We start from the raw sequence: 12,795 nt of genomic DNA, 5'->3' as shown, positions 1-12,795 counted from the left end.
TCAGAATAGGATAGCGATTGATATGGTCCTGGCAGAGAAAGGTGGAGTGTGTGCTATGTTTGGAGGTCTATGCTGCACTTCTATCTCTAATAACACAGGGCCAGATGGATCACTCACTAAGGGGTTAACGAAACTTAGGGCATTGGCGAAAGAATTAAAAGCCCAGTCTGGAGTCTCCAATCCTGTTTTATCCTGGTTACAGGGAGTGTTTGGGAGATGGAGCACATTGTTAGGACAACTTTTGCTGGGTTTGTTCATTTCTGTATCAATTTTTATCACTTGTGGCTGTTGTTGTATTCCATGCATTCGAACGCTGGTCACGAGGACCATAGAGAGAGCCTTTGCTGACCGTGATGAACTGCCTCCGAAATATCAAGCTGTGCAGGCTGTGGAGCAAGACTATCTCACATTACAGGAGGCGGAGAAAGTTGCTGAGATCGATCTGGAGTCTGAAGGGGAATGTGATGGGAAGGAGGGATTGTGAATTAGATTGTTACACATATAATTTTAACCTTGCTTGTAACCTAAATATTATAACCTTGATTGTAGAACAAATATTATAACATTGATTGTAACACAAACATTATTAATCAGATTGTAGAACAAGTATTATGAATTAGATTGTAGACCATATGTTAACTTGGGAATTTACTAATGTACGGGGGGTTAGCTAGTTTTTTGCTTGGGGGCAAATGGGATGAAACTTGTAAACGGGCAATGGGATCGGGGTGACGGATGGGGGGTGTACGCAAAGGAGGGTTGGGGGAGCCCTCGCCCACCAGCCGAACTACCCTGTGAACAGAACCCGTATAGAGCTTGGCAATAATAGGCGAACTAATGTAACGCGGTGGTAGCATAGTCAGGGCGAGATTGTCCTCTAAAGAGGACAAAGGAGGGATTGTAAGGTAAAACATCATGAGATGGGAATGTGTAAGGAGTTACCCTGTGCAGGGCTGTAACAAGATGTGAATGCATCCTTGTACTTACAAGATAAGAGAGACATTGATGGATTGAGAGGCAGGAAGCTAGCAGGGAAAGGATAGCAACAGTTTTAGTCATTGGACAAGTAATGATATGATGATGTTCTAAGCACGTATCCAAGGGTATAAAAAAATCACCATTTTGCTGATAACGGCAGAATGCATTCTCCGACTAACATTGTTAGTTGCAAGTGTTACAATCCGGTAATAAAGAACAAAGAACCCTGATTTCGACTCAGTCTGGTGTTTGTCTCACTCATTCATGAACAAAGCAGACCTAACACAGTGCAGGAGGGCGTGGGCAGACATGTTGGTATGAGAATGTGGCGGGGAATGGAAATGGGTTGCTACTGTGAGATCCCTACTACTGCGGAAGACAGAGCCGAAGTAGTCCATGAAGTTATTTCCCAGTCTGCGCCCAGTCTCCGATGTAGAGGAGGATGAATCAGAATTTATTGTCGTGAACATGTCACAAAATTTGTTGTTTTGTGGCAGTATTAAATATTGCTATACATTATAATGTTTAAATAAATTAATTCATATAAGATAAAGTGAGGTAGTACCTGTGCTTCATTGTCCATCCAGAAATCTGATGGTAGAGGGGAAGAACCTATTGTTATACTGTTGGGTGTTCATCTTCAGGTTCCTGTACCTCCTTCCTAATGGTAGCAGTATGAAGAGGCATGACATGGGTGATGAGGGTTCTTGAGGATAGAGGCTATTTTCTTGAGAAACTGCCTCTTGCAGGTGTCCTTAATGGAGTCAAGACATGGTCATGATGGGACTGGCTAGGTACACAACTCTCAGGCATCCCCATACCAGACAGTAATACAACCAGTCAGAATGCTCCTCAAAGTACACCTGTAGAAATTTGCAAGAGTCTTTGTATACCAAATCTCCTCAAACTCCTCACGAAGTACATTCCCTGCTCACCACAGCCTGATGAACTTGTGGTCAAATGTCTTTGCCGGGAAAAACCTTTCCACAAAGGATAGGTGGTGTGACAAAGTCCAGCTGGCTGGGACATTGTGCGACAATGTGGCCAAGCTCATCCTTCACAACACCTAGGACAGATAAAATCTCAGCATATTGCAGCACTTGGTGCCCTTGTACTTTTGTTGCACACAGAGCCTTATGGAACCGCACACAAAGTTGTCAGGATGAGGGCCATATTGGGTATGCTCTTCCCCAGTTCTCTAGCGACTTGGACGTGGTGACCCTGAGGACCCTTTCCGTCATGGATCCGCAAATGAACCAGAAGACTGGTGACAAGCAGGGAGGAGGTGCCGTACCTGGACCATGTTCAGCAGTACCAAGAACACCTCACACCTGATGACCAGGTTCTTCCCTGAATTTGAGAGGGAGTGCCGCAGCCAAAGAATCAATTTTTTGGGGACCTTTGCGATCCACTCTGACCAATTTTTGTTGCATGTCTCTACCCTTCAAAACCAGATTCACAAAACCTCCAGATAGTCATATCCGACTGTAAGGGGCTGGTGGACTGTTGAGACCAGTGATTGAAGAGCATTACCCTGCTCTCATGGTTTACCCTGACATCCAGTTCAGATTCAAAATGGCCACACATGCTGATCAATCTGTAGACCAATTTTGTGTCTAAACAGAGGACTACAAGGTTGTCCATGATACAGGAAGGCCTTGAACTGAGTGCTTCAGTTGGCTGGCAACATCACTCCTCATATGGCCTTGACTTTTCTGATCATTCAGCAAAATGCTCTATGTAGCACACAAATAAATCTTTAGAGAGCAGGAAACCAATACTGGCTCCAGACTTGAATGGGAAGATGGCTGTTTTTCACCCACTGATTTAGACTGCACGATGGATGTCCGTGTCAGGCAGCTTAATCCTATTTTGCATTCCATCCCCAAGCCCAATTTTGGAGAGCACTTCGATCACTATTGGGTCAAAAGCTTTCTCCAGGTCTAAGCAGACCAGGCCAGTATCCAACCCCTGTCCTGCATGTAGGTAGTGATATCTCTGAGCAACATGAGGCTGTCAAAGATTTTCCTGCCCAGATTGTACAGGTTTGAGCTGGGTGGATCACTTGCCCCGGAGCAGACTTGACTTGATTGGTGATGGCTTGGGATAAGTAAAGATATATAATCAACATTTTGGGCCTAAGCCCTTCATCAAGGTATGAGCAGAAAGCAGGCTGATACCTGAATAAAAAGATACGGGAGGAGGAACGAAGGGGCAGGGGGAGGAGCACAGTCGAACGAGCAAAATGCCTTAGGTGGACATGGATAGGAGAGAAAAGCTGAGAATTGATAAGGGAAAGAGGGAGCTCAGTGAATGCACAGCAAAGGAGACATGGGATCAGGAGTGTGAGAAGTGAATGGGGGACTGGCAGCTAAACCAGAGAAGTCAATGAGAATGGTATCTGGTTGGAGGGCGCCCAGACAGAATATGAAATGTACCTCCAATTTTTGGGTGGTCTTAGTCTAGTAATGCATGAGACCATGAACAGACATGACAGCATAGGATTGAGTGGGGAATTGAGATGGGTTGCCACTGGGAGATCTCCACAATTCCAGTAGACAGAGGGAAGATGCCCAACAAAGCAATCAACCAGTCTGCATCCAGTCCCTCCAATGTAGAGAGAGGCCCCAATGGAGCACTAGATGCAATTAATGACATCTTCAGGTTCACAAGTGAAATGTTGCTTCACATGAAAGGCCCCAAATGCTGGTGAGGGAGGAGGTGTGGGTGCAAGTGTGGCATTTCCTGTGGTCATAGGGGTAGCTAACAAGGGGGAAATTAGTGGGGAGGGAGGAGTGGATGAGGGACTCTTGGAGGGAGTAGTCCCTGCAGAAGGTGGAGAGGGGTAATGCGGAGGTACATTATCGGTGGTGGAAGTAGCAGAGCAGATTTCTTCTCCAAGACATCAGTGAATTTGATGAATTCCCCACTCTCTCCCCAATAAAAGAGTAAGTTTTCTGGTCATGACTAGTTTTTTTTTGTTACAGCTCCAGATTACAATCAGGATTTAAATTTCATAACCGTCATAGTGGGCTTTCAATTGAGAGTGCAGGAAAGAGAGAGATGTTTAGCACATGGTGTAGTGTAGATTGTGCAAGATCATGTAGCCTCTCCGTCTGACCTTCATTAAGAGTTAACTGTGAGGTTCATCCATTGTAGAACATAAGATATGATTGAAATAGCCTATTCAGCCCATCGAATCTGCCCCACCCAGTTAATCATGAGCTGATCCATTTTTCCACTCAGCCCCACTTCCCAGCTTTCTCCCCATAACCTTTGTGCCCTGGCTAATCAAGAACTTATCAGTCTTTGCCTTAAATGCACCTAATGATGGCCTCCACAACCACCTGTGGCAATAAATTCCACAGATTTACCAACCTCTGGCTAAAGAAATTCCTCTCCATCTCTGTTCTAAGCGGACATTATTCAATCCAAAAGTTGTGCCCTCTTGTCCTAAACTCTCCCACCATGGGAAGCAACCTTTCTACATCTACTCTGTCCATGCCTTTTAATATTCAAAATGTTTCAATGAGATTCTCTCCCACCACCACCATTCTCCAAAGTTCCAAAAAGTACAAACATTTAGGAATAAAGTTCAAATTTTATGGTTATCATGTATTCATTTGTAAATCAGTCAGTGTTATTGGTCACTTGACATTTCACATGTGATGGGGAAAATTCAATGCTAATGCTAAATATCATATTGCAATGATACATAGCAGGGGATCTAAGATTGTTTGTTTCCTATTCTAAATAGACGGATTATATAGACTTCTGCAAAGTTTCCAACTGTGGTTGGATGCATGAAGAAAATAAGAAATAGGAGCAGGAGTAAGACATTTGGCCCTTCAAGAAAACTGCAATTTATCAAGATTATAGCTGAATTCTACCTCGATATCACTTCACTCAGAGTAATAAAGTTACACAGCATGAAAACAGTGCCTCAGCACAACTGATCTATGCCAACTAAGTTGTCAGCTTGAGCTATTTGCCTATGTTGGCCCCATATCCTTCTAAATCTGTACTATAGCAATACTGTATGTAGCTGTTAAAATGTCTTTTATATGCCATTAAAAAAAAAGGTACAAGGACTGCCTAAAGAAATCTCTTGGTGCCTGCCACATTGACCACCGCCAGTGGGCTGATAACGCCTCAAACCGTGCATCATGGCGCCTCACAGTTTGGCGGGCAGCAACCTCCTTTGAAGAAGACCGCAGAGCCCACCTCACTGACAAAAGGCAAAGGAGGAAAAACCCAACACCCAACCCCAACCAACCAATTTTCCCCTGCAACCGCTGCAATCGTGTCTGCCTGTCCCGCATCGGACTTGTCAGCCACAAACGAGCCTGCAGCTGACGTGGACTTTTTACCCCCTCCATAAATCTTCGTCCGCGAAGCCAAGCCAAAGATTGTACCCACCTCTACTGGTTACTTTGGCAGCTTGTTTCATATATCCACCATTCTCTGTGTAAATTCATTTTCTAGGATTGATTTATTTGTGGTATCAGCACAATTGCAAGTTAGATTGGTTTATGCTGGGTACATGAGTAGAATACTATCTGATCATTCGTTATTGTTATGTGTTGGCTCTGAGGTGGTAGAAACTATTTATCGTGGAAGATTCAATGAAATGTTGTTAAAAAAACTTGATTTTGTTAGGGATATAAGAGATCAAATTGTCTTTTATTTACAAACAAATGTGGGCTCAGTGGAGAGCAAATTTATTTTATGGGGGATGGTTTAAAGGCATACTTAAAGGGTCAGATCATTAGTTATATAGCGAGAGTAAAAAAAGCAGTATTTGATAGAGAGTCAAAAAATTGCCAGTATTGAGACATTTAATGGATATTTGGTATAAGCAAGAACAGATTATAGGATCTAAAGGTAACATTTCAGCTAAATCACCTTTATATCAGAATAAAATAATTCCTTTTTCTTTAAATAATCCTTATAATACAAAAGATTGAGAAATGAAAGGTATAAAATTGGTGGAGGACTGTTTTGAAGCAGACAAGTTTCTTTCTTTTAAAAGATTTTGAGAGAAGTTTGGTATTTCATTAAATTCTTTTTTGGCTTATTGTCAGATTCAAGATTTATTATTAGAAAACTTTGGACGAGAATTGGTGTTACTGGGTCAAACGAAATTTGAGATGTTAATTGCTGATAAAGGAAAGAAGGGGTTTATTTCAGAAATGTATATGTTACTACAGGAAAAGATAGAAAAGGTTGATGCAGACAAAATGAAAGATAAATGGGAGAAAGACATGGCTATTACTTTGTCTTGGGATGAATGGTCAAATTTGTGCACTGATAGTGTTACAAAATTACTTAATGTGAGATATAGTACGGTTAATTATAATTTTTTTACATCAATTGTACTTAACTCTTGAAAAGTTGAAGAAATATGGCATTAGTTCATCAGATTTGTGTTTTAGATGTGGGGAAAAGACAGGAATTTTTTTACATTCTCTTTGGGTATGTAGAAAAGTTAAATATTTTTGGGAAAAAGTTAAAGTTTTTAAGAGATTCATTTAGAATGGATTTGCAACTGGACCGTTGATGTGTTTATTGGGTAATATGAATACATTAATGACAGGGTTGCGGATGGATAAACCACAACTAGCATTTATACGATTAGGGTTAGCTGTAGCAAGAAAATGTATAGCAATTACATGAAAAAATGATGTGGAATTGAATATACAAAGATGGCACAATGAATTGCAATCATGTTTGTATTTGGAAAAGATAACTTGTAATTTGCAAAATAATTATTCTTTTTTTGTTAAGATGTAGAGTTTATATTTGGAATATATGGGTTTGGATGTGAAATAAATGATATGTAAAGGGTTAGCACACCAAGCAGTAACCATTAAATAACTGGGAATTTTTTTTTTAGCTCTGTGATAGTACAGGTTCTATCACCAATGTGTACATGTACAGATTGTAGTGTAGGATGACTGTGATTGGCTGAGAGTGTAGCCACACCTACTGGCAGGTCTTAAAGGATTGCTCCTAACCAGGCCAGATCATTCTGAACTGGTCGACCCACTTGTGATATGGTCCAGTCTTTTAGTTAATAAAAGCCTTGGTTTGGATCAACAAGTCTTTGGTTCTTTCGACGCACTCTACAAGCTCCAGGGTGGGTGGGAAGGGATAGTTTAGGTGGGAATTGGGGGGAGGGGTTTGGTAAGGGGTTTGTTTTTTTTTGTAGTTGTTAATTTTTTAAAAATGTTTTATGCTTTGTAAAGCCTTTAAATAAAATTTACAAAAAAAAACAAGGGTAGTCTTGGGGATGTTTGGTGGGGAGGGAGTGAACAAGGGAGTTACTTGCCTCTGGCAAACTCAAACTGCTTCCTAATTTATCCTTCAAGTAGGATCTCAATTGGTAATATGCCAGTGCTGTATCTTGAGTTATATTGTACTTGTCTTTCATTTGTTCAAAGGATAAGAATCTATTTCCTGAAAAACAATTTTCTATTCTTTTAATCCCTTTTTTTTCCCATTCTCTAAAGGAAAGGTTATCTATTGTAAAAGGGAGTAACTTGTTTTGTGTCAATATTAGTTTTGGTAATTGATAATTTGTTTTATTTCTTTCTACATGAATCTTCTTCCAAATATTGAGGAGATGATGTAATACTGGAGAACTTCTATGATGTACCAATTTTTCATCCCATTTATATAATATGTGTTCAGGTATCTTTTCCCCTATTTTATCTAATTCTAATCTCGTCCAATCTGGCTTTTCCCTTGTTTGATAAAAATCTGATAGGTATCTTAATTGTGCGGCTCTATAATAATTTTTAAAGTTTGGCAGTTGTAAGCCTCCTTGTTTATACCATTCTGTTAATTTATCTAGTGCTATCCTCGGTTTCCCCCCTCTCCATAAAAATTTCCTTATTATTTTCTTCAACTCCTTGAAGAATTTTTCTGTCAGTTGTATTGGCAATGCCTGGAATAAGTATAATATCCTTGGAAAAATGTTCATTTTAATACAGTTTATCCTTCCTATTAGTGTTAGTGGCAAATCTTTCCAATGCTCTAAATCGTCCTGTAATTTTTTCATTAGTGGATAATAATTGAGTTTATATAGTTGGCCGAGATTTTTGTTTATTTGTACACCTAGGTATCTTATTGCCTGCATTTGCCATCTAAATGGAGATTCCTTCTTAAATTTTGAGAAATCTGCATTATTCATAGGCATTGCTTCACTTTTATTTACGTTTATCTTGTAACCCGACACTTCTCCATATTCCTTCAATTTCTTATATAATTCTTTTATTGATAGTTCTGGTTCTGTTAAGTACACTATCACATCATCCGCAAATAGACTGATTTTATATTCCTTGTCTTTTATTTTTATTCCTTTTATATTATTATCTATTCTTATCAATTCTGCTAGTGGTTCTATAGCTAACGCAAACAATAAAGGTTTTAGTGGGCATCCCTGCCGCATTGACCTGCTTAAGTTAAATTGCTTTGATACATGTCCATTTACTGTCACTTTCGCTAACGGTCCCTTATATAATGCTTTAATCCAATTAATATACTTCTCCGGTAAATTGAATTTTTGCAATACTTTGAACAAATAATTCCATTCTACTCTGTCAAAGGCCTTCTCTGCGTCTAAAGCAACTGCTACTGTAGGTGCTTTATTTCCTTCTACTGCATGAATTAAGTTAATAAATTTACAAATATTGTCTGTTGTGCGTCTTTTTTTGATAAATCCAGTTTGGTCTAAATTTACCATTTTCGGTACATGCTCTGCTAATCTGTTTGCTAATAGTTTAGCTATTATCTTATAATCTGTGTTTAGTAAAGATATTGGCCTAATGACATCTGACCACCAGGTGGCCCCAGAGGGCCCACGGTATAAACCTGAGGTCCCCGACCATGGGCTCTCCTTTCTTCCCGGGATCACACAGTGAGCGCAGCTGGCAGCCAACTAGATATTTATGTGAGTGGAATAAAGCTGCGTTGCCCCAAACAGTATTGTGCCTGTGTTTTCCTTTGGTGCAGCCTTCCACAAGGTGTTCATGATCTTCTCCATGATAAATACAGATGAAAAGCAAAAATTCATTGAAAACCTCGTCAGTTTTAAGTTTTTCGGATTTTTCTTTTTTTTTAAATCGTCCTACACAGCAATCAATAGCACCGATTGCTTGTCAATTTCGAAAGCAACTCCTCCTGTCTTCTGCAACAATGAAATGTAGCCAATAGTGTCCAATTTCCGGGGGTGGAAGGAAAGGGTTACATGAAAAAGGTTTTTTTTTTAAAAAAAGCATGGTTCTCTTATGAATTTAATATTATTTTTGGGAGGTAGTTTGCCTGACGTTCGTCAGCCTGAACCAGCGACACAAATGCGAGGGCCATTTGCTTACAAACTGGCAAGTTCGCATCAGCAGTATGACGACTCCAAGCAATGGTGTGTCTGCCACCAAAGCAGAGAATGCTGGAAATACTCGGTGGCCGGGCAACAGCAGGAGAAAACTCAAATACATGTCCAGCATTGTCGGTTCTTTAAGAATTTCATTATTTTTTGCAATTGGAAGCGTAATTGCCAATTGATCTCCGATGAACAGATCAAGAATGTTACAATGAAGACGAAACATATTCGCGTTTCATTCACAGCTCCAATTTGCCACCCAGAACAATGAAAGGAACAAATATTCTGACCACAGCACAAAGAAAAATCCGGAGGGTCGAGCAGCTTCCTCGTCTATCATTCCCTTCGACCAGAGATTAGGGCTTCTGGTTTCGACCATTCACTCCCTCCCAGTTGTTCCGGGCACGACCAAACCAAGAATATTGCAGGCTGTCAACACAGCACCGCTCCCCTCTTGAATGGTTTAATCAGATGATCATTCAAATGCGCTGTGTTCATAAAGGCGGACGTGCACTGATCACATTCAGTTCAGTTGCATACGACGTTCTCGCAATCCATGTCTCCGTTCCTTTTCGCCATGGGCAATGAAAGCGAGTTCCTCATTAAATCGTCATGGATGATGATCTTTCTGGGTGCTTTGACTTTTTTGAACATGAACTTCATTAATGCGCCATATGGAAGATATGCATCCAGTAAATATGGGTTTCCAGTCAAAGTGAAAGTTGCTTGGTTGATCCAAGAGCTCCCATCGCTGATCGTCCCGCTGTGTTTACTGTTCAGCGCCGACAACAAACCTTTAGAACTTCCCAACTTTCTCCTGCTCGGTTTATTTATCTGCCACTACACCCACAGGTATGTCTGCATATTTCGTAACTAGAAATCTGGTAGTGAAAATGAAGGAGTAATAAGAATAATATTCGGTGTAGAACTCAAACGGCAGAGTGCATCCGAAATAATGGGCTATGACTTTATCTCAATTGCTTGACGAACAGCCGCGCACAAATAGCAGATCTTCTGCCTCGCCTCGCTTGTTGAAAAAATGATTTTACACTGTAATTAATCTTACAACCTAGGGCGGTCCCGGCTCCCGCATTGACGGCTGGCCCCGGGCCCCGCCTGGAGGGCCGGCCCCCGGCTACTATATAGGGTTTCTCCCCTGTCCCCTGAACCCCTCTAAAGCTTGTTCATGAACCCTACCTGTGTTCTAATCTAATAAAAGCATTAGTTCCCCCTCCAGTCGTGTGAGCTTTTATCTACGCTACAATTTTATTAGCTTCGAACATAGGTAGCATTCATAAACAGGCTTCAGAGGGGTACATTTTTAAGTTTTATTTTTGTGCAGTTCTTGAATCTATGAAACCTGTGGAGTCTGTGTCAATCAGGCACTTGGTCGAATGTCCACTTACCTTCATTGTCACTGTGTTGCTGAGCTGGTGAGGTCTATTCAGGTTGCTGAAAAAGCAGTGCTCTTCCCTCGAGTGCCCCCCTGCATCCTGACACGACCTGTGCAGGTAAGGAGGCGCTGACCTTGTGGCGTGGTAAATGGCCGCCCTCTTTTGACAATGATTATGGGGCTGAATTCATAATCGGGCCAATGCAAGATGGCCATTGAGCCTTTTCATGCTGTTTCCGTAGGCAGCAGGTTGCGCAGCAGGCGATCTTGAGTGAGTCTGGCGCAGATGACTTGGGGCTGGAATCGGATCCAGGAGAAGTACAGGCCATGGACTTCCCCGGACATCCCTTCACAAGGCAGACCCTTGCCCAATGTCCTTTCTTCCCACAAGCTGGATCATGCCAAGTCTTTGGCCTAGAAGCAGGCATGTGGGTGCTGTCCTTTGTCACAGAAAAAAGCATTCCCAGTCTTGGGAAGCAGCAGGTGTAAGAGTGGGGGCCACTGTAGCAGGAGCAGCTGGTCCTTGGAGGTTCTCACCTGAGAGCACGAGTTCGCTGGCCTCCAGGTCGGTGTTCTCAAGACTGGCCGGTTCCAGAGATTTGGCCAGCTCGACGTAGCTAGCGAGGTCCTTCCTTCCCGACTTGAGCAGTCACTGCCTCACGTACCTCGAGCAGATCCCTGTGATTAGGGTATCGAGGATCTGTTCATCTTCCCTGACGTGGCCCAGGGAAACACTTAGCCAGCGTTTGCAGATCCAGCAGGTTGTCTTCCATCGACTCTACCGTTGGCAGTATAGGGCAAGCCGGTGCCTCGATAGGACCTCGCTTGGGGCCTTCATGTAGCGGGCCTTCAGCACCTCGAAGGCAGCCTCGTAAATCAGGCAGTCTTGGACGACTGCATACCCCTTTGTTCCTACCCCATTCTAATTACCAAATCTACCTAACATCCCAGTCCCATTTTAGATGAATTGTGTGCTCCAGTGTTGTTGGGTCTGGACTACCTGTGTCACCTTAAAAGCATAACCATGGAGTTTTATGGTCCCCTTCCCCTGGTAACGGTTCGGAATGGAGGGTCCTCAAAATTAAGAATGAAAAAATTGCGAGGTGGAGGGTCGTTTGACATTGCCTACCGGCCAGGGGCACTATCAGCCCTCCAGATGCCTTGTCTGGGGGATGCTGTGCCTCTGCACACACTGGTCAACTGCGGACCGCACACAATGAACTCTGCCATCCAGGGGTCACCCACGTGGCACATTTTGTCAAGTCCTTCAATTTGTGCCACTCAATAGAAGTTGTCAGGGAAATGATCAGCTCATGCCAGGTCTGCACTGATTTTAATTGATTTTAAGGGATCTCTCCCCTCCACGAATGGGAACACTTACTTTCTCTCAGTCATCGATGAGTGCTCCCATTTCCTGTTCACTATCCCGTGCCCAGACACGTCCACCTGGTTCGTTATGAAGGCCCTAGATTCTATTTTCACCCTGTTCGGGTATCCCAGCTATATTCATAGTGACTGCGGCTCAGCCTTCATGAGCCACGAGCTATGTCAGTACCTGCTGGTGAGGGGCATTGTGTCCAGCAGGACTGCCAGTTACAACCCCCAGTGGAACGGACAGTCTGAAAAATAGAATGCCGCAATTTGGAAAGCTGTCAAACTTTCCCTGAAGCAAAAAGGCATTCCACACTCATGCTGGCAGGATGTCCTCCCCATCGCACTCCACTCAATTTGGTTGCTACTCTGCACTGTGACCAGTGCTACTCCTCATGAGCTCATGTTTACATTCGGCAGAAAGTTGGCATCAGGGACTACACTCCCAGCCTGACTCACACATCCCGGTCCGGTCCTTCTCAAGAAACACATGAGGAGAAGCAAGACTGACCCCCTGGTGGAGAGGAAGAAATTGCCCCATGCCAACCCCACATATGCCTACATGGAATACCCAGGTGGCAGGGAGGTCACCATCTTCATCATGGATCTGGGATCTGCAGGAACCGAGGATCTGTTGCCTCAGGTGCCCCACTAGCTACCTAGCTCTTTT

General features: G+C 42.6%; 1 protein-coding gene across 1 annotated transcript in view; it reads left to right on the top strand.

Annotated features, from left to right (window-relative positions):
• Nucleotides 1-8,898: 8,898 nt before the first annotated feature.
• srd5a1 (steroid-5-alpha-reductase, alpha polypeptide 1 (3-oxo-5 alpha-steroid delta 4-dehydrogenase alpha 1)) overlaps nucleotides 8,899-12,795 on the top strand; it is a 77,854-nt gene continuing 73,957 nt past the window's right edge. The window contains exon 1 of the mRNA XM_069914190.1: nucleotides 8,899-10,213. Within this exon, the coding sequence (XP_069770291.1) occupies nucleotides 9,918-10,213 (296 nt within the window). The 5' untranslated portion in view covers nucleotides 8,899-9,917. The remainder of the gene's footprint in view (nucleotides 10,214-12,795) is intronic.

The sequence above is a fragment of the Narcine bancroftii genome, chromosome 1 (genome assembly GCF_036971445.1).
Source record: "Narcine bancroftii isolate sNarBan1 chromosome 1, sNarBan1.hap1, whole genome shotgun sequence".
Classification (NCBI taxonomy): domain Eukaryota; kingdom Metazoa; phylum Chordata; class Chondrichthyes; order Torpediniformes; family Narcinidae; genus Narcine; species Narcine bancroftii.
Note: the sequence above shows the minus strand (reverse complement) of the source record. Positions and strands in the feature narration are given on the sequence as shown.